Source organism: Rissa tridactyla, chromosome 5 (assembly GCF_028500815.1).
Source record: "Rissa tridactyla isolate bRisTri1 chromosome 5, bRisTri1.patW.cur.20221130, whole genome shotgun sequence".
In the NCBI taxonomy this organism is placed as follows: Eukaryota; Metazoa; Chordata; class Aves; order Charadriiformes; family Laridae; genus Rissa; species Rissa tridactyla.
In genome coordinates this window covers 15459977-15479192 of record NC_071470.1, presented here as the reverse complement: position 1 = coordinate 15479192, position 19216 = coordinate 15459977, and the positions used below count along the sequence as shown (strand labels likewise).

The 19216-nt window shown below is 41.1% G+C and overlaps 1 protein-coding gene across 8 annotated transcripts in view; it reads left to right on the top strand.

The window, feature by feature from the left end:
- LIMCH1 (LIM and calponin homology domains 1) overlaps positions 1 to 19216 on the top strand; it is a 182054-nt gene that overhangs the window by 107930 nt on the left and 54908 nt on the right. For 4 of the 8 annotated variants that reach the window (XM_054202415.1, XM_054202416.1, XM_054202414.1 and 1 more), the window contains 6 exons: positions 2086 to 2192; positions 5529 to 5559; positions 8716 to 8826; positions 13375 to 13570; positions 17797 to 18046; positions 18719 to 18991. In XM_054202415.1, coding sequence (XP_054058390.1) covers positions 2086 to 2192; positions 5529 to 5559; positions 8716 to 8826; positions 13375 to 13570; positions 17797 to 18046; positions 18719 to 18991 — 968 coding nt within the window. Of the gene's footprint in view, positions 1 to 2085; positions 2193 to 5528; positions 5560 to 8715; positions 8827 to 11275; positions 11416 to 13374; positions 13571 to 17796; positions 18047 to 18718; positions 18992 to 19216 lie in introns of those variants that run through there. The other 4 variants (XM_054202418.1, XM_054202419.1, XM_054202421.1 and 1 more) reach the window with 3 other exon arrangements.

Genomic DNA, 19216 nt, shown 5'->3' with positions numbered 1-19216 from the left:
GTTATTCACGATGCCGTTGGAAAAATTATAATGCAAACAGTAAGCCAGATGGGGAATTTTACAAGCATCTTTTCATGTCATGAATGATGCTGTCTCTCTGGGTTATGGGCTCTCTGCTCTCTCGACTGCCGTTCCTTTCCCCCTGGCTTCCCTCCAGAGCTGTTAAGTTTCAGCCAGGGAAGAAAGGGAGATTTGGACTCCTCTGAATTTCCAAGTCCGTATTTTTTTGTGGTGTGGCTGGTGACAGCGAGCTTTGTGTGCGAGAGCGTTGGCATGCAGAGTGCGGCGGCGATTAGCATGCTGATGGCTGCGCCCCGGCAGAGTAAACAGGGCTGCTCTTGCCGAACTGTGGCCGTGCCACCCAAACAAAGGCCTGGGAGCAGATGTGGGGAGAGCCCTGCTCCCGAATCCTGCTCTGTCATACTCTGAATGCTGCCCAGGCTCCTCTGCCTCCCAGTTTTTTACCAAAACAGAGGTCTCTGCCCCAGGCTGAGGTTCTGCTCCTCTCTGACCCTTCACGTGGCACCTCCAGTTGGAGGTTTGAGATGAGAGGCCTCAGAGAATATCAAGCTGTACGTTACATCCTTCCTTGTCCACATACCTACTATTGCAGTTGTTGATCCAGCAATGTATATATCTTAAAAACTTGTTCTCTCCTCACCTTCAAGATTTATCTGTATAAGAAAGGTTCACTGGTTCTATAAAAGGGGGGCGGTGTACATGCATATGTGTAAGTATAAAACATAACATATATTAAATGTGTACGCACACATGCTGATTTAATCCCGTTGGTACAAACCATATGTCTTGTATTTGGTTTGAAAGAGGCTCATATCATTTTGTGCGTAATCTCTCCTAGTTATTGACTTTTATACTCTGAAAACTGTAAATCTTCCATAAAAAGTGTTACAAAATTGCTGTTGTTTCTTCTTACAGACAGTAGTCACATGAAGTGTAACTTCAAGCATTTTATTTGGGCACCTACCTCTTTTCCTAGTGGCTTCTGGCTGGTTAAGGTTGGAGAGGCAGGAGCTATGTTAACTAGGAGTAACTGGCTTGTTTGTATCAACATGCAAGATGTTTTCTGAACAGACTGCTTGCTTAAATGGTGGTGGGCTGTTTTGTGTGGGCTGCATCAAAAAGGCATCGCCAGCAGGTCGAGGGAGGTGACTCTACCTCTCTGCTCTGCTCTTGTGAGACCCCACCTGGAGTACAGCATCCAGCTCTGGGGACCACAGGACATGTTGGAGCAAGTCCAGAGGAGGAATACAAAGGTGATCAGAGGGCTGGAGCACCTCTGCTGTGAGGACAGGCTGAGGGAGTTGGGGTTGTTCAACCTGGGGAAGAGAAGGCTCTGGGGAGACCTTATAGGAGCCTTCCAGTACCTAAAGGGGGACTATTTATCAGGGAGCGTAGTGATAGGACGAGAGGTAACAATTTTAAACTGAAAAGAGGGTAGATTTAGATTGGACCTAAGGAAGAAATTCTTTACTGCGAGGGTGGTGAGACACTGGCCCAGGTTGCCCAGAGAAGCTGTGGATGCCCCATCCCTGGAGGTGTTCAAGGCCAGGCTGGATGGGGCTTTGAGCAACCTGGTCTAGTGGGAGGTGTCCCTGCCCAGGGCAGGGGGGTTGGAACTAGATGATCTTTAAGGTCCCTTCCAAGTCAAACCATTCTGTGATACCCTTCCTGCTTCCCTCAGAAATCCAGCCTTTTCTTTTCTGCCCTGTAACATGCCGAAGCTGTGTTGGCAGCCTCCAGCAGTAGGTGAGGAAATTAGCAGGGCTTTTTCAGTTAAAGAAGTTGCCGACATCTGGGTTTGGAAAGAGAAAAGTCAAGAAGCTTGTTGCAGTTACATATTTAAAATTCTTTTAAAAAAAAAAAGGTTTTTTTCATATTTATGTGGTTTTCAAACAAAACATGTACTGATTTCTTAAATTATGTGACTGGAAGTATCTTTGGTTATTCATTTCAGTAATTATACAACTGTGAGCTGTTACTGAGTCAGGGAGAGGTTGGTTCAGTAGGATCATTTTTTTCAATGAAGAAGAGTTTAAAATATTGTATTTTTTTGCCTTGTTTCAGGATAATATCATCTTATTCTTAAGAGGCTGCAAAGAGCTGGGACTTAAAGAATCTCAGCTTTTTGATCCTGGTGATCTGCAGGACACATCAAACAGAGTAACCATCAAGTAAGTACAACAGCAGTTTGTGATTAGCGAGTTACAACCTCAGACGCATGTGATGCAATAGTAAATATTTAAGGATGGACAAAAAGACTATAGAATTGTCATTTGTATAAAGCAAGTAGGACGCTGAGGTTTGGGAAACCTTCAGCACTGGGAAGAATACATTGTTCCCTTCAACAAGCTTTCTCTAAGGGCTGTGATTTTTCCCAGAGAGATCAACCACAGCTCTTTTAAAATACTGTTTTAGTTAAGCAATGAGATTCTGTGGGATTTAGGGGTTTTCCTGAGTCTAAATTGATGGCATTCTTTTTTGTCTGTCCAACTAATGAACTATATAGGCTGGGGGGAAAAATAAATCACAGCTCTGTTATTTCAGATTAAACTGTTTTGAAGGTGTGTTATAGGCCATTTATAGGCCTCTCAGACTCTACAAGGTGCAGACACGAGCATAGTCTTTATTTTCTAACCAGAACTATAGGTTGGGACACGATAGTTGGGCTGAGGATGTTTGTGTGAACTGTGGAAATGCCACAGTTTCAATAGTTTTTCACCAAAGCCACATGCCTACTACCACACAAATTACCCCATATGTGTATTAAGAGGTTCCCTTTCTTAACTAATTCATGTTTTTTGGGGGGTGAAGTGATTTTTAAAACATTTCCTTTTAATCAACAGCTTTTTACCCATGGTATGTGCACATTCCTCACTGCAAAGAGTACTAGGTGCTTGAATTCCAGTGCTTGTATTTCCAGCATTTCACCCCACAAAGTGGTTTAAAATATAGATGCGAAACCGGCAGAGAGAGAATTACTGTCTTGCTTAAGGTCACACAAAGCAGGCTTGAATCAAAGTCCGCATAGTCATAGATTGAAGTCTTAAATAGGAACTGTTGTCCCTTTCAGGGAAGACTTTGTCATCATGGACTAGAGGAACAGAAGCAGTCAAACTGTATTTTTCTCTTGTTTATATTAATGGCAATCAAGCTCTCCGCCCCCCAAAAGCAAGAGCACCCCATACTTTCATAAAACTAACAAAATTTTTAATTGGTGTTATTTAGAAGTTTTTGTGAAATTTTTGGGTCTATCATGTGTAATGTTAAAAAGTTGTTGCTCTACAGACAAGCAAATACTGCTCAGTTGATTGAATGGCCTTGTTTCATTTGGCCAAAAAGATCACTAATGAAATCCTGGTCAGACATACCCATTTTAGAAAAGTATGTGGAAACAATTTACTAAATTTCAGTGGCATTCTATTTTTTTTTTTTCCCCCTTCTGGCAGTGGAAGCTGGGCAAGTTTTCATGGTGTTCAAGCACTGTCTGGGAAAATTCAAAGGTTCTGAAAATCGAATTGGCCACTTTCCTTGTTTTAAGGAATAGTCTTCCATTTCTTGCTCCTTTTCAAATTTCTGGCTGTAATATGAGGTTCTTCTTGCCTGTACATACGAGTGAGAGGGGACTGGTGTAAGGTATTTCTTCTAAATCTGATAATATTCCAATGAAAGAAATTCTTCATGACATCCTGTAAAATTGTGACAATGAGTGGCTGGAGAGAGTTGCAAACCAATTCCTAATCCCCATATAAAACCCTAATCTCCATATAAAACCGGAGAGAAAGAGTCTTTCTGGTAAGAAGCTTGATCTTTTGGGGTTGAGGATGGTGGAGTACCTTGGAGGAGGCAGGCTGAGAGGCTGGGGCTGGCATGGAGCTCCGAGGAGGGCTGTCCAGCACGTACACCAGTTAAGCCAGTTAAATAAGCTCCGCGGAGCTGGTTTGGCCCTCCGCTGAATGTGATGCGATAGATGTGAAGTGTCTCACTGGCATGGGTTTTTTTTTTCCCCCCCATCAACTCTTCAGAGAAAGCAGCTGTGGAAACGAGCCAAATGTTTTTCTAGCACTGTCCAAGTTCACGCTGAGTAACTGAGTTGAGGTGTACAAGCCAAGTCCATGACTGTTGTAGAGAAATATGTTCAAGACTGTCTTCTGCTAGCTAGTTCCCAAAGCATGAAGGTGATTATTTTTTTCCCCCTCTTTGAAGACTTTTGGGTTGTTTTTTTTAAACATGGTAAAAATGGTATTTGTTCTGCGGTAAAGGATGAATATGACATTATTGCACATGATTAAGATAATGACATTTTTCACAAGTTTTTTCATATAGATGTTAATTGAAGTATGCATTAGATCTATTTTTTTGGAACATTCAGCTTATAAAAATTATGAGCTAATGCTGTAAAGAATTTCTTCTTGACTTGTTAAACAAGACTCTTTTCCACTGCTATTTTATTAAGAAAAAAATTAGGACTGTTTTATTTTTCTTAGTATGTGGGTATTGGTGGATCCAATTTTGGCTTAAAAAAGATGTTATCAAAAATACTTTGGTTTAGTATTGCCTATATTCAGGCTTTTGTTGTTCTCACGCATTTAAGTACATTTATTTTTGTTTATATCAGGTAACCTTTAATGATAGAGTGGACTTACTGTTATAGTAGAAGGCAATTCCATTATAAATAATCAGGAGACAGTCTATACTAAATCTGAAATGCTTGTTTATTTTTCAGCACCTAAATGTGATACACGTTTCCCCCATTCTTTTTTTTGTAATGGTTTCTTTGCTGAATTTTGAAATGTTGTTTATGTTTGGGCAAACTTTGTGCTTTGTTGTTTCTAACACAGAACTTCCACCCTTTGAACATTAGTGAAAAACTACATTGGGAAGGATGCCAATGTTTAGCCTGAGTGCTTGAGTATACATTCAAAAAACAAATGTTTTTTCCACAGCAGGTTTTGTTGCAAGTGGCGGGATCTTTCCTTCACCCATCTACTTTCTTTGTGGTGCTTGTTTCCTCAGAAGCACCTGCTCCATTTCCTTAATGTTTGGTGGTGATTTCCTCCATCTCCTGTGCATGTTCAGTTGCTGCCAGAATCTGTATGGGTCGCGTGATTTATCACACAGCAGAATCTGACTGTTGGATTACTGCAGATGCATTTTAGCAGTGAGGACTTTGGTCTTCTCTTTTGAAGAAATCAGCAACACTGTTTAAAGGAAATATTTTTGGCTTTGTCCTACTTTACTGTGGGACCATTATAAACGCATTTTCTTTTTGTATTTCCAGAATTCTAATTTAATGATTGAAATAATGGTGACAAAATACTCCCACGTTATGAATAAATGAATGTGTGAACTACATCTGCTTAGCTTTCATGTGTTTCCAGCTAGCAGAAGCAGTCTGCAGGCTTTTGTTAGAGAAAACGTGATCGGCTGCATACATGCTCTTAAAAAGTGTGTCTGCTTTCTGATTATTTTTTTTCCTCTTTTTCTTGTGTGTGTGCGTGTGCAACCAGGAACATTGACTATAGTAGGAAGCTGAAAAATGTAAGTACATGACTTGGAGTATTTATTATTTTTTTTTGTCTGGTTAATCCTGTACTTGGCCTGAGCAAGAATTATGTCAGTAAAAACTTAGTGCAGATGAGTATCGCTGAAAAGTTCTTCTGAACACAAACCTAACCAGGTTCTACTGCAAACTCCAGTAGAGCTGCTATGGCAAAGCAGCCTTACGATAAAAATATAATGGAGAATCTTTGTCTCTGCTTAATTAAGGGATAAAGAATGTGATCTCTGTGCTGTCCATCATGGTTTTCACTGGGAATGGTCTGACTCGCCCATGAAGGCTTTTGGAGCTTTTCATGAATATATAGGCATAAAGTAAATTTGCACAAAGTATTTAAAATTAAGCCAAATGATCCTTAGATCTGGATGTAAGTCTTTACTGTTAGATTTGCTAGCTTTCTCTTTGTTCTTCCAAATAAATGTTTTCCCAGAAAGACTAATTCCATTTAACTTTAATTTCTTGTTGATTTAAACTAATAGCAATGATAGTGGATCCTGTAATTGTTAAATAGAAAAGAAAATGGCTAAACTTTGCTGTTCCCAGTTGTTATCCTGAAGCCTAGCAAGCTCTCTGCCCTTCAGTCAGCTGTAAACAGCTATAAAGTCATTTTATATTTGGCTCACATCCCTATAAACTGCTAGGAAATGCCAAGACCTTTTCCTAATAACTTTGCAAGCCAGTAATCATGACTTCAGGTAAAAAAAAAAAAAATTAAAAAAACACAAAACATTTAAAAAAAAAAAACAACCCAAATTATTTCATCCTGTCTTTCCCATCATCATTAGAGTAATATCTTCCGCATCCAGCACACAAAGTTGCAGGGAAGGAGTTCAGTTTTGGCATTTAGCACCCTTGTGGGCACTGGCTAAATATCTTTGTACAGATGTATTATTTTAAAGGTAAAGTTTCAGAAGTATCCTCTACAATGTGCTTGTAGGCAATATATGCTTTCCAGGTGTGTGATCCTGCAAACTCGGCTGGCAGCCAGTCAGAATTGCTTGCAAATGTGACATTATTTGGGGAAAAAAACCCAAACACGTGGATAAAGAAAGAAGAAAAGAGAAAGTGATCAAATGCTAGCAGAAATAAATAAAAATGCCACAACCTTCATCAGAGAACTGAATGGCAAAATGAATTGGACAGCTTCCTGGTTGCTAGGAATACTGTATTTGCAAGTGTTTTCACTTAACTTGAGAACATGTACTGTAAGAATTTTTTACATAAATTTGTTGAGTACTGCTGGTTGAAGGAAAACAGCTCAGATAAAGGTTATTTCAAGACAAAGAAAATCAATATTGGCAAAACCACCTCCTTTCCCTCAGCACAGTAGTATCAATTTGGATGTAATTCTAAAAACAAGGGGAAAAATTCTTAACTTTTATTAAAAATGTTACTCAGTTATTTCATGGCATGTATATTATTTATAAACTAAAGGGAAGTATAAACTATATTTAAATATATATAATATATTTTACGTTATGCACCACAGTTATTTCTAAACAGGGGATCTGTATGACACATGCTGTATCCTTTTCTGGCAGGGCCTCAGCTGGAGTGCTGTGTGTGATTTTTGGACATCGCACTTAAATGAAATATGGGGATGGTGGAGAAAGTTGATGAGAAAAGGCTAATCAGAAGTCTAGCATGTGTGACTGAGGAGAAGCACTGAAGGAATGTGGGTGCATGTTTTAGGGAAGAGTCTGACCGAGACGTTTGTCACCAACACCCCCTTGGGATTTCTCCCAGTCCAGTTTTCTTTAGTTCACTATTTAATATGAATTATATGGCCCTGTCCCATAAAAACATTAAATGCTATATTTCAGTTTATTTGACTTTGAGACAGTTAACGGCAACTATTATTTATTATTGGTTGCACATCTTTTCCACGTGAACAGATTTCCTGTTTGTTCTGCAGTTAAATCCGTTGCAGTGTCATGGAATGTGCAGACATAACGAGCATTAAATGAGAAAAAGCCCTAAGTTCTGAGGTGATGGTTTGGCATTTTTAACCAGTGCAAAACACTGAACTGAACTGCCTTTGACGATCAGTTTCCAGTCCAAATTGCTGCTGCACAGGTACCATTAAAGACATTGCTATAAGTGGAGCCATATGTGGGCGCAGAGAAGGGCTTTTTGCTTTCCCTGCATGATATAAATATTGGCGGTTTTGGAGGTGTTGGATTTGACCATCCTGAGCATCTTGATTTCTCCTTTCCTAAAACAAGTGCAGCACCAGCAGTGTAAGATCAGATTTCTTCGCTACCCAAAGGAGTGAGAGGGTATATAAACATTTGCAAGAGCAATTCTTGGCTTTTTTTTTTTTCCACACTAGTTTTGAAGTGACTTTTGGGTTATGGAGAGACATCAGGTCAGAACTTGAATGAAACCACTAACTCTTCCCGCTTTAGGCTGATAGAAACAGCCAGATGCTCATAGCTTTTGATTAATCTTGCGCTAAGCATTTCTTAAGGTAGCAGAAGGCTGGAAGTAAATATTCCCGTGTCATCCGTTTAATTACAGTAAGATGATTAAAAATGGAACTACCTTTTCGACTACTTTTCAACCTTTCTTAGTCGAAAGACTAAGAAAGTAGTCTTTCTACTACCTTAAGGTAGTAACTAACTACCTTACTGGTAGTAGAAACTACCAGTTTCTACCAACTACCTGGCCTTGAAATAGGCAGGCACGCATTTCAGATGTTTTATTTATTCCATTAGTCTTATCAATTTTAATTAATAATCACTACTATTAGTACTTTTTAGAGATTTTTGTCCTATTGGATTTACAAACAGATATATTTATGTGTGTGTCTTCTAGACAGTTTCAAATATCTTGCCTAGTTTTTCTATTCAGACTTATTTTTGCTGCTTATTTTCCAGGCAGATATGACAGTTCAATTTTTTTTTTATAAAAATTCCAGGAAGATAATGTGTTAAGTTATATATCCTGTAGGACTGTTTAAATTTTGATAGCTGCCCAATGGATTTGTGTTTAACCGCTGACAGACACTTCCCTTTCAATTCTGATTTGTAACAAAATCTTGTGCAGTTTAGAATAAATGAGAGGTGCTGAGGGGAAGTAGATTTAACTAAGTAACTGTGTAGATGGCTTCAATTAATTCTTATTAACTTCTGCAGGTATTAGTCACCATTTATTGGCTAGGGAAAGCGGCAAACAGCTGCACATCATATAGTGGATCAACCCTGAACCTGAAGGAGTTTGAAGGTTTGCTGGCACAAATGAGAAAGGTATCTCTTTGTTATGTTTTGGGAATGGAAATTTCATTTGAATTATTACTACCATAAATAACCTGTTTGTTGCTAAATATAAGAAAAATAGAGGACTGGAGTACAAATTACTTAGTGAACCCCTACCTTCTTTGAAAACGTTTCTGACTCTACTAAGCCAGCTTTGCGGTGATATCAGTGGTGCAGCACTTGATGTCAAACAGAGCTTTAGAATTGTCACGTGGCTCTGTCATCTTCGTTTCCATAGATTTTGGGTTGAATTATTTTCACTTATGACACAGAGCTCCAGGTAAAGAGCTGAGGCTCAAAAGTTAACTGGCAGGACGCAACAGGAGCAGAGATTTTTCTTCTTTAAAACATTCAGTCTCGTGGGCAGCTCTTTTGTTTTTAAGTTGCAACATAAAGCATCAAACCCCAAAGTATCTAAATAAAGCTGAAGGGGAGGAGGAGGTGATCGTGTTTCACCAAGGGCATAGTTATGATGAATCTGTGTTTTGCCAAGCTCTCAATTCTGGCTGCAGTCATATTCGGTGGTTTATGATGAGCTGAGCTGTGTTGGAAAGGAAAACTTGTGATTGCTTTAGGGTGGTTTGGGGACTTTTGGTTGAGCGCTCCAGCATGCCCTGAACCTCGACGTGAGACACTTAACCATGGTAATGGTTAGCATTGATATCCAAGCATGCCTTTACTGGGGATGGAAGGGGCGAGCAGCAGGCATGTAAGAAGACGGCAGCACCTGGTGCTAACGTTGCATGTGTTGGACATGCTGCTCATGAAAGGCCACGCAGATATGTTCTCCAGCCCACAGAGAACTTTGTGCCTGCTACTCCCTCCCCATCTCATGTAACAGCCAGGTCACCACAGTCAGTAGGGTTTGGGGACCATGGGAGACTCTCTGCTCTTTACTCTCCTTGAGCTCTGTGCTGCTGCATTTGCACCAGCTGCAGCTCTTCATTGTGGGATCTCAGAGGGCCAGCACCAATTGCCACCGGAGAGGAAGAAATACCTAGCTGACTGATAGCATTTCCTACACCCTAGTGTGACCAGAGAGCCTTAACTAGGTGGGTAAAATCCCTGTTTGTGAGCTCGGTTCCTGTGAACAAGCAGGTGGAAATGGAGAGGAAAAGAGAACATCCTGCTGCTCTGTAGAGGTTTATTTTGGTCTTCACTTGAAATGACCTGCGCTAGTCACTTGGGACTTTTCCACTCGTGGGTGATATGACTGAGACCAAGCAATAAAGAAATGAAGTTAATTCTTGAGTTGTTTCCAAGTAGAAGATGCAGGGAAGGAGCAGTCCCCACTCTGAAGGGTCTGAAAGGTGAAACAAAGATAAAGAAGGGAGCTAAAGCAGAAAAATTGCCAAAGTGCAGGTTGTTAGAATGTTAGTTCCGCATGGTATTGTGGTTTATTTTTTAATGTTTAATCTCGCAGCATGGGGCTCCTCCTTTTCCAGGTAATGCTTACCCGTCAAACTAATCATCAGAGCATTTTGGAGGTCCCATGTTGAGCCCTTTTGTGGGATGAAGTAAGCTGGGGCCGAAAGGCAGTGTTCTCCAGGGAGCTGATGACCGTGGAGTGCCTGGCTGGGCAGCGCAGGTCGAGGACAAATGCAAGAGGCTGGAACTTGATTCGTTGCAGATGTTGGAGTTGGGAGAAGGGTAGAGATCTCATAAAAGCTGAAAGCTATATATTCCTTTTAATATAAGAACAGAGTGCTTTGCAGTCCTGAAAAGTCTTGTTTAGGTGATACTGTTACGACGGCCACTGGCGACTTACTTTAAGGTCACCTCCCTACTCCTGTACCCCTGCAGTATTTCCCGTTGGCAATTGTGGGCTTGTCTGTTACTGAATTTGAAGAGGATTTGGTTGTAAAATAAAACATGTTAATCATGCTGTGCAACACTCTGATGTTCTTTATAGCTGAGCTCGAGTGATGAAAAGACACTTTATCACATTCTCTACTGGCATTTTTTCCACAGAATTTAACAATTAAAGTGGCCATAAATTCACTCTGGCTTAGTTTTTCTGTTATAAGTCCTCTCTGCCCTCCTTTTTTAATAAGCAAATCAAAAGACAGCTCGGATGTAAGTTGTCTTGGACTCATCTTTTTCTACTTTTCATACTGAAAGGGCTATTCATTTCTAATTTTATTCATGCTAACTCTGTTTTTAATTTCATTAACTCTCTGGCTACGCATTCTTCTGTACTTTTAAACTGGAAATTCCCAATGACAAAATGTCCATGGCTTTTTGATTATATTTAGTGGGTGGAACTTCCTGGAGAAATGCATCTTTTATTTGGCAATCACGTTTTTACTACCACTCGGTGACATACTGTGTTTTCAATTAGATAATATGAAAGACTAATGCGCTCTTGTGTGTCATGTTACGGTGTTATCAGTCCTGCAGATAACCACTTTCTTTTTCCCATTGATAACATTTGGGAGATGACGTTTGCTCGGAGCAGGACAAGGACCCGTCTGTGAGACGGCTTTGGACTGGGAGAGTGGCTTTGCCAAGGGGAAGGCTGTAAAGAACACGTTTACAGAAATCTAGGATCCCGTCCTGGTGCCTGCCTCCTAATTCCTGGTGAGCGGCCTGCAAAATTAACATCAACAGGCCTTTGAAAGTAGGGTCTGCAGAACTCATTAGTTCACAATTGGACTGTTTTCAGGCTCTGGGAGATAGTGGATGCAGGATGGGGCTTTTTGCCCAAGTTTAAGTCCCCGTAGCAGCTGAGCAGTTCTGTGTCATTTGAATACAGTAAGTTAGGAAAATGGAAGTGTGCCTGAAAATTGAGAATAGCTGCTTGGTATAAAGGGATGAGGGGATTTAGGGAATTTGGATTTTTAAAAAGATTTTTGGATCGTGTCACAAACAGGATTTTGATAGGATTTTTAGATTTGTTCTTGGGTGTGTGTAACTCATGCAGATTTCAGGGAGACAGATCTTTGTTGTCTAGTGTTTCTATCAGTATGTTAGTTCACTAAGCAGGACTGGGGAAGGAAATTACATAGGATCTAATTACTACTTTTAGATGAATTTTATTTGTTTTTAGAAAAAACCTTTGCTTCAGTTTGCAGTGAGGTTACTTACTGACATTACCACAGTTTAACGTGGCCTTAGGGGACCTTTGCCGCTGCCCTTAATGTGGTATTTTGGCAGCGTAATAGCGAGTGGCACTAATTAAGCCTTCTTCCTGAAAAGTCTGTGCAGGACCTTGGGTCTGATCTCTCTGTCTCGCTTTGAGCCTCCCTCTTTTCCAGCATGGAAGCCTTGATATGTTCCTGCAGGGCTCTCCTCCTTCCCTGGCTTCTCCAGCAAACCCGCTTTCTTGTAGAGGTGACCTGCCACAGCATACTGTGATGTTCTCGATTGATCTTCTCATTGGCAATATTAGTGACAAGTAAAACCTTAGCAGTCAAGGACAGTGGGAGCTGTGCTCAACATAGCCATTGTGCTCCAGCTAGTGGTAAGCGGGGGGTGCTTCTTAATTAGGAATTAATATTCAAATGCTTCTGGGGGAAAAAAAAAAAAGGAAAAAAAAAAATCACATTCCAACCTCTTTGGGTCACAAAATGTCAGCCTGATAATGGCACCCACATCTCTGACTTTACTTACTGTCGGGGGAGAAAAAAACAGATTTATCTTTGCATAAAAGTAGTTATTTTTGGTTTTTCTCAGCCTGTGCGATTGTAATTAATGTTAAGACGCTCTCTGAAACAAGGGATTTATTATAATGCAAGGGTGAGGATGGCTTCTATTGACCTTTTCCTCTGCTGGAGTTTCAGTGTTTTAGTATGTGCTGCTTGCACTGGAAAGAATTTATAATCACAGGGCTGTCAAAGACAACCATTGTTCTCCCTGCTCTGAACATGTGGGTCAGCTACAAGTGCTTTCATATCCCCCAGAGCCAGGAGCTGGCAAAGAGTAAAGAGCAAAACTGAATTCTTCTGAGGCATCAGGAAAAGCATTTTGCATATTTTTCATTGCTGATTGCTTCAGAAAGACATCCCTCTTTCATAACAGGAATTTCTCTTCAAGGTAGAGGGAGGCTGGGGCACACTGCTTCATTATTTTGCCGAGCTGAAGCAGCAACAACAAATGCTGTCTGCTGATGTCCCGGCCAGATACAATAGATGGGCAAGGGAAGGGGGGGATCTTTTGGAAAGCAGCAGACTTAAACCTGATGCAGAGACGATGCTAAAACTGTAGTGCCTTTGCCTGTGCTATGGACTATGGACGACAAGTCAAGTTTCAGGTTCCTTTCAGTTTTGATTGGTTTATTAACTTGCCTGTTGCAACTTTTTCTCAGTTCTTCCTACTAATCTAATGAGCGGGGTTTCCTCTTAATCAGCATAAAATTGGGGTTTACTGCAAGCTTGCACTTTTGTTTCGAAATGGAGAAGGGGCAGAAAACAAGGAAACCCTTTTTTGGGGAGGAAATTTTTGGTGTTTGGGAAGGTTCTTTGCTGTCTGCTGTGTAGTGGTCTCACAGGTATGTCAGTGGCTTCTTTATGAAGAGATACCTGCTGTAATTCCATGTAGGAAACAGAGGATATTGAGAGCCCAAAGCGCAGCATTCGTGACAGCGGCTATATAGACTGCTGGGACTCGGAACGCAGCGATTCCCTCTCCCCGCCTCGCCACGGCAGAGATGATTCCTTTGACAGTCTCGACTCCTTTGGCTCCCGCTCGCAGCAGACACCGTCTCCAGATGTAGTGCTCAGAGGGAGCAGCGATGGTAAGTACTGGTCACAGTGCCGCACATGCATAATGCTGACAGAGAAGCAACGTTTCGGGAGCAAATGTGCTATTCGGAAGCTGGACACAGCCTCTGAATTGTGCTAAACCAGTGGGAGAACTTTTCTGTGAATGCTGATTTGTGCTCCCCAAGGTTTAGATGACTTTGCCAACAACTTGAAGTCTGTCTCAGTCAGGGTAGCGTAGCATTGGAAAATGAGTTACATCATTCCGGTGTAATTTTATGATGGGGAGAGTGCTTTTCTGGGTTACGGTGTAAGAGGATGTTATGCAGACTCATTTTAACTTATAAACTAGGCTGGAGCAAGAAATAAAAGCACAGGAACAAGGGAAATATTGAAGTGAATAAAATGCTGCCGAAGTAAACCATGGGCAGATAAATGACATAGAAATATCTTGGAGATGTCTGATACTTGACAGTTTTGAAGCCTGATGTACAACATCTTACCAAATATCATATTTGTTTTCATGGTATTTAGAAAATTGAGTAAATTAGTAGCTCCTGGCATCTGAGCTGTGGCCATCTTTGTACACCTTTGAGTGAGGACATGCAGCTCTAGGCTTACAGAAGGGGTGCTGCTTCTCTGCCTTTCTTGTCTGATTCCCAGAGGCTTCCAGAGGCTTGCAAACACAGCGTGCTGGATGAGGAAGGATTTGCTAGGGGTAGGTGTGAAGCATGCACTTAGGTTACCTGTTGTGAGCAGGATTCTGGTGCAGAACAAAAGGATGCTTGATTGAGGCTCCCTCTGCGTGGTTACATTCCCCATGAACGGATGAATCAATAGACTTCATCAGATTAAGTTTTGTTCCACACATTAATCACTTCTCCTTAGTAATGTTATTTATTCGATTTATTCGATTTCGATTCGAAAAAAAAGGAAGGGCAGAAGGACTTTTTGGTAGGAACTAGATGTCCATGCTCTCATTTTGGCAGTGTGAAAGAAACTGGTGCTAATCATAACTGGACACATGAGAGATTTCCTGAGGTGATGGGGAAACTCCTAAAACTGAAAAGCTGGCAGGGAGAGCTGGTATCACAGCTGAATTACGAAAGAGCCAGGGGGAAAGCAGGGCTAAGATCTGCTCTGCTGTTTGGAGTGGCCTGTGGTATTGGGGCTGTTGCTGGTTGACCATCCAGAATCAGCTACTGGGTTGAAACAGCTTCATGCCCCCTCAGACACTGAACACGGCACAATCTCCACATTATAGAACATTTCTCTGCCTTCCCAAATGAGACAAAAGTGTGGTTTTGGCAAATAGGAACACCTCATATGTCCCAATCAAGACGTGTTGCTCCGTCCTGAGTGCTCAAGGGGTATCCAGTGTCCCTGCCTACTTAGAGCTGGTGGCCAGCCAGTTACATGTGTCCTGTACCTGCTTCCTATCAACTTCTGCTGTATTAGCAGATTTCGGTAAGGTTTTGTGGTTGATTACTTGCCACAGCTAAGACATACCATCTTGTCACATTCTTGAGTCCATAACAAACACAAAATAAGATGGAAGCATATAAAGCTTGTTCTTAAAAATTAGTCTTTAACCATCTCCAGACCCGTGGTGCATGCAGGTGCTGTGTGCACACGTATGACTTGTCCAGCCGGCCCTTTCTAATGTGTCCCATTTTCCCTGCTTGCTGCTGCCATAACTTCACTGCTGTCTCCTCCAAGAGCTGCGGGTGAGGTGTAGCTTGGCTGACCTCTTTTCTTTCGAACTTCGTCCTGTGGCCCCAGCAGGCCAGTGTTTCACTCAGCTAGCTGCATGTAGTTTTTGATAGAAATAACGTTTATGCAAAGCTGGATGGAGAAAAAGATTCTTCTTGCATTACTTCGCTCTCCATTCAGATAGGAGCTTTATAAACCCAATAAAATGGTAGCGAAATAAAACTATGATTCCTTCTGTTCACAGAAAAAAAAAAAAGAGATTATTTAAGTGGTCCTAAGGTGATGATTAGTTTAGGTGGAAGCAATAAGTAGTACTTAATTACACTTCCCGCTATTTAGGAACTGCTCTGGTGTCCAATGCGGACCCTGTCCCTTGGCAAAAAGCGAACAAAACCAGTAGTGGAGCAGAACAGTTTATTTAAAACACAGTAGAATTGCAGACTGACCTGCCCGTAGAGTTGCTAATGTACTCAGAAATGAATGAAATCCTCTGCTTGGCCGGCAGTTGTGCATGGATCCTTGTATGAAGGCTCTGTGCATGTCTGTGGTGTATAACTGCTTGTTACGGGCTGTGGAAACTGGCTGCTGCTGCTTCTACTGGGAAATGCAGAACAACAAAGGTTGTAAATGTAAAGCACGGCTGCATCTTCCATTCGGTGCTTTGGCTTCAAGTGCCTTTTTTTTTTTTTTCCCAAATTTAAGCTGAAAATAATTTCACGAGTAAAACATGAATAATTAAAGAAGCTGTTTGTCTTTGAAGTACTCAACTTGGGGATGCTGGAAGGCACATCAGTAATGAGGGAGAGGAATCTGTTCTAATCCCTGTGCTACTGTGGTTATCTATTCCAGCGTTTCTGTCTGCCAGTTCAAGACTGGTTTTCATGTGATACAAAAATAAACACCAGAACAAAGTCAAGCGCAAACAGAATAGCAAAGAACAGTAAGGGATCTTTGAATTTTCTTTTAGCTCTTCTGTGGCACTGCTCAGTCTAATGATATTACTCTTCAAACCTTGGCTGTCCCCAGACACCCGTGGTTCTGCGGTTGCGTCCCCGCTTCTTGTTTAGACAGACTCGGGTTACCAGTCATGGTGCTTGCTATCATATGCTCTTAACCAAAATTGTTCAAGCAAAAGATTGCTGGCAAAAAGTGCATCGTAATTTTTGTCTAACTAGCTCGTTTCCATTGTGTCTTGTCTTTTCTTACTGTTCCCTTTCACTCTTCTTCATCTCTCTCCAAGCAAACATTGAATAACTCAATCTGCTGCAAAAGCTCTTTGCAAATAACATTCCTAGCATATTTAGACCTCTTTTCCTCCCCCCACTTTGAATTATACACAAGCTACTTGTGATTTTTATGACTTCATTGTTTTCGGTTGTTCATTAGGTAGCTCAGTGAATTAGCCAGTAATTTACTAGCATGGTGAATTAGCAAGAGGACACAACCTGGGTGGCTTCCCCTCACCTCAAAGAGGGGAACAGCTATTGCACAGGCAAGTGTTGCAAAGGGACCAAGGGCCAGAGAGTTCCAGTGCTCCAAAGCTGGGAGAAGATTTGAATACTGGTGGAAGAAATGGCTGAATGTGCTCCATTTCGCTCTTCAAACCAGGGCCTGTGGTGATGTTACACTGCTGGGAGAGTGTTTACATAGCTTCTTTGTGAATTGCTTAAAAAGGCTCATGGTGGTACAGGGAATCTAGTGAATGTCTATGAAGTGGCTTCCAAAAGGGCTATGAGGGCAGTTCCACTGCAAAGGCTCTTTAAGGTGTTTGTCCTACCATTTGGGAGGCTTTTTTCAAGTTGGAAAAGTCTTGCATGAGTTTCTGTGAATATGTTTTTTCGAAGGGGTTGAAAAATATCAAGAAGCTTTGTTCATTTGAACAAAATAAAGTAGTCACTCAGCTCTCTTTATCTTCCAGCTTATTCTATGTAACTCTTAATTTTTCACTCTCACCTTATTTCTTTTCTTTCCCAACAAGCATTCTTCAATCTTTGCTGTACTGATCTAACCTCTAAATCCTGAGATCCCTTCCCACTCTTCCTGCCCTTTTCCATATGAGGGTCAAGTCTCTCTGTTTTGCAGTGTGCTAGACTGATTGACCAGGCAGCTGGTGGGACTGAGAGAGACACATCTGAGTCTTCTGGTTTATGGCAGCTGATGCTCACTCTTAGATTTTGATCAAAGCTGAAGCTGTGTGCATTCAAAGTGCCATTAATATGTGCCTGTAGAAACATCCACAGATTCCTGTGACCTGTGGCTGAAGATGATTTTTTTGGGGGTAGAAAATAAGGGTTGATTGGAAAAAACTGTTCGCTGCCTGTGTAGATAATATAGCTACTACCTTCAGTGACTGATTTTAAAATACAAATGCAGGTAAAAGTGGCTTAATTTTTTGGTGCTCACATGCTAAATGTAATTTTTTTTGTGGTGTGTTTTCTGATTTATAATTTAAAAAAAAAAAAAAAAAAAAAAAAAAAAAAAACAAAACCAAAACCCTGTATGGAAGTGAAAAGAAGTGGGATTTTTTTTTTTTCTCCTTCCTCACTAGGGAGAGGAAGTGACTCGGAAACTGACCTGCCACACAGAAAGATGCCAGATGTGAAAAAAGATGATATGTTGGCGAGGCGGACCTCACACGGTGAACCTAAATCAGCTGTGCCTTTTAACCAGTACCTCCCGAACAAGAGTAATCAGACTTTCTATGTACCTGCTCCACTTCGGAAAAAGAAAGCTGAACGAGAAGAGTACCGAAAGAGCTGGAGCACGGTGACTTCACCGCTAGGAGACAGACCTTTCAGGTAAGACCAGCCTGGCTGAATTCTCCCTTCCTTGGTGATGGTGCTTTAACGCTTACCTAATTTTCATTCTTTTCATGAGATGTATGAAGCAACCTCTGCTGTGATAAATGTATTGCTGAGATGGTACTGATAAATTTGTAGCAATTGGCAAAGGTTGTGGTAGAAAAGCAGTGAGTGGAAAATCATTGTCTTGATGTCATTATTGTTGGCCATACAATGCAATGGATAGCTTGCATTTGACAAGATGTTGGTTAATACTGTGGATGTTGACTCCAAAACCAAGGCTGGACAAAAATGTTCTGGATGATCTGTTGAAGTTCTCAAGACAGTTACCCACGGACAAATGACACTTATAAGTAATGTTTGATGTATTCAATCGAAATAGGTAATACTTTTGCTGTGTTTTTAAAAATCAATTTATTTGTATGTTATATTCTATACACCAGTACTGTTCATGTAGTTGTGACTGTGTTTCTGCATGTTGGTTTCGTCAACTGATATTTCACTTCTGATTTGGCCTAAGAAGCAACACTTCCATTAAAGAGGATAATTATCTTCCTGGATCATTCATCAGAATATCCTTTGGCGTCTTGATATCAACAAAATGTGCTTATAATAAGTGTGTATGTTTCAGGCACGGTATACATTAAACCACCTTGTATAATTCAATAGCAAACAACACCCTGAAACCATTGAAGAAGAACAGAATGAAACATCAGGACTGTGTGAAAAGGAGAAAGTGGGCTCCATGGCTCCTGAGGCAAGCTCCCTTAAAAGTCAAGTAGGTTTGAATCAAAACGAAGGAAACTCCATAGACCAGTCTCCTTCGTGTAGTGCAAAAGAAACACCAGCACCCAAGGGGAAAGATGTAGAAGAGATCAGAAAGTTAAGAAGACTCGAAGAAGCTGGCATTAAGGTCATGTCGGCAGCCCAGCGCTATGGCAGGTTAGCCCAACAGTGTGGGAAATTGTGCACACTTCACACTTCTGGGATTGGCTGAAGTGTGGGTTTCCTCAATCCGCTGTGATTTCACTTCTAACAAAAATCCAGTCTGCTAAGCACTCACCATTGCTAGTGAAAGTCTTGGTCTGGAAAGGCTTGTGATGTGGCAGCTGTGGATTGCAGAATTGTATGATGCTAACTGCATTTGTGTGGAGAAATTGCATCGTC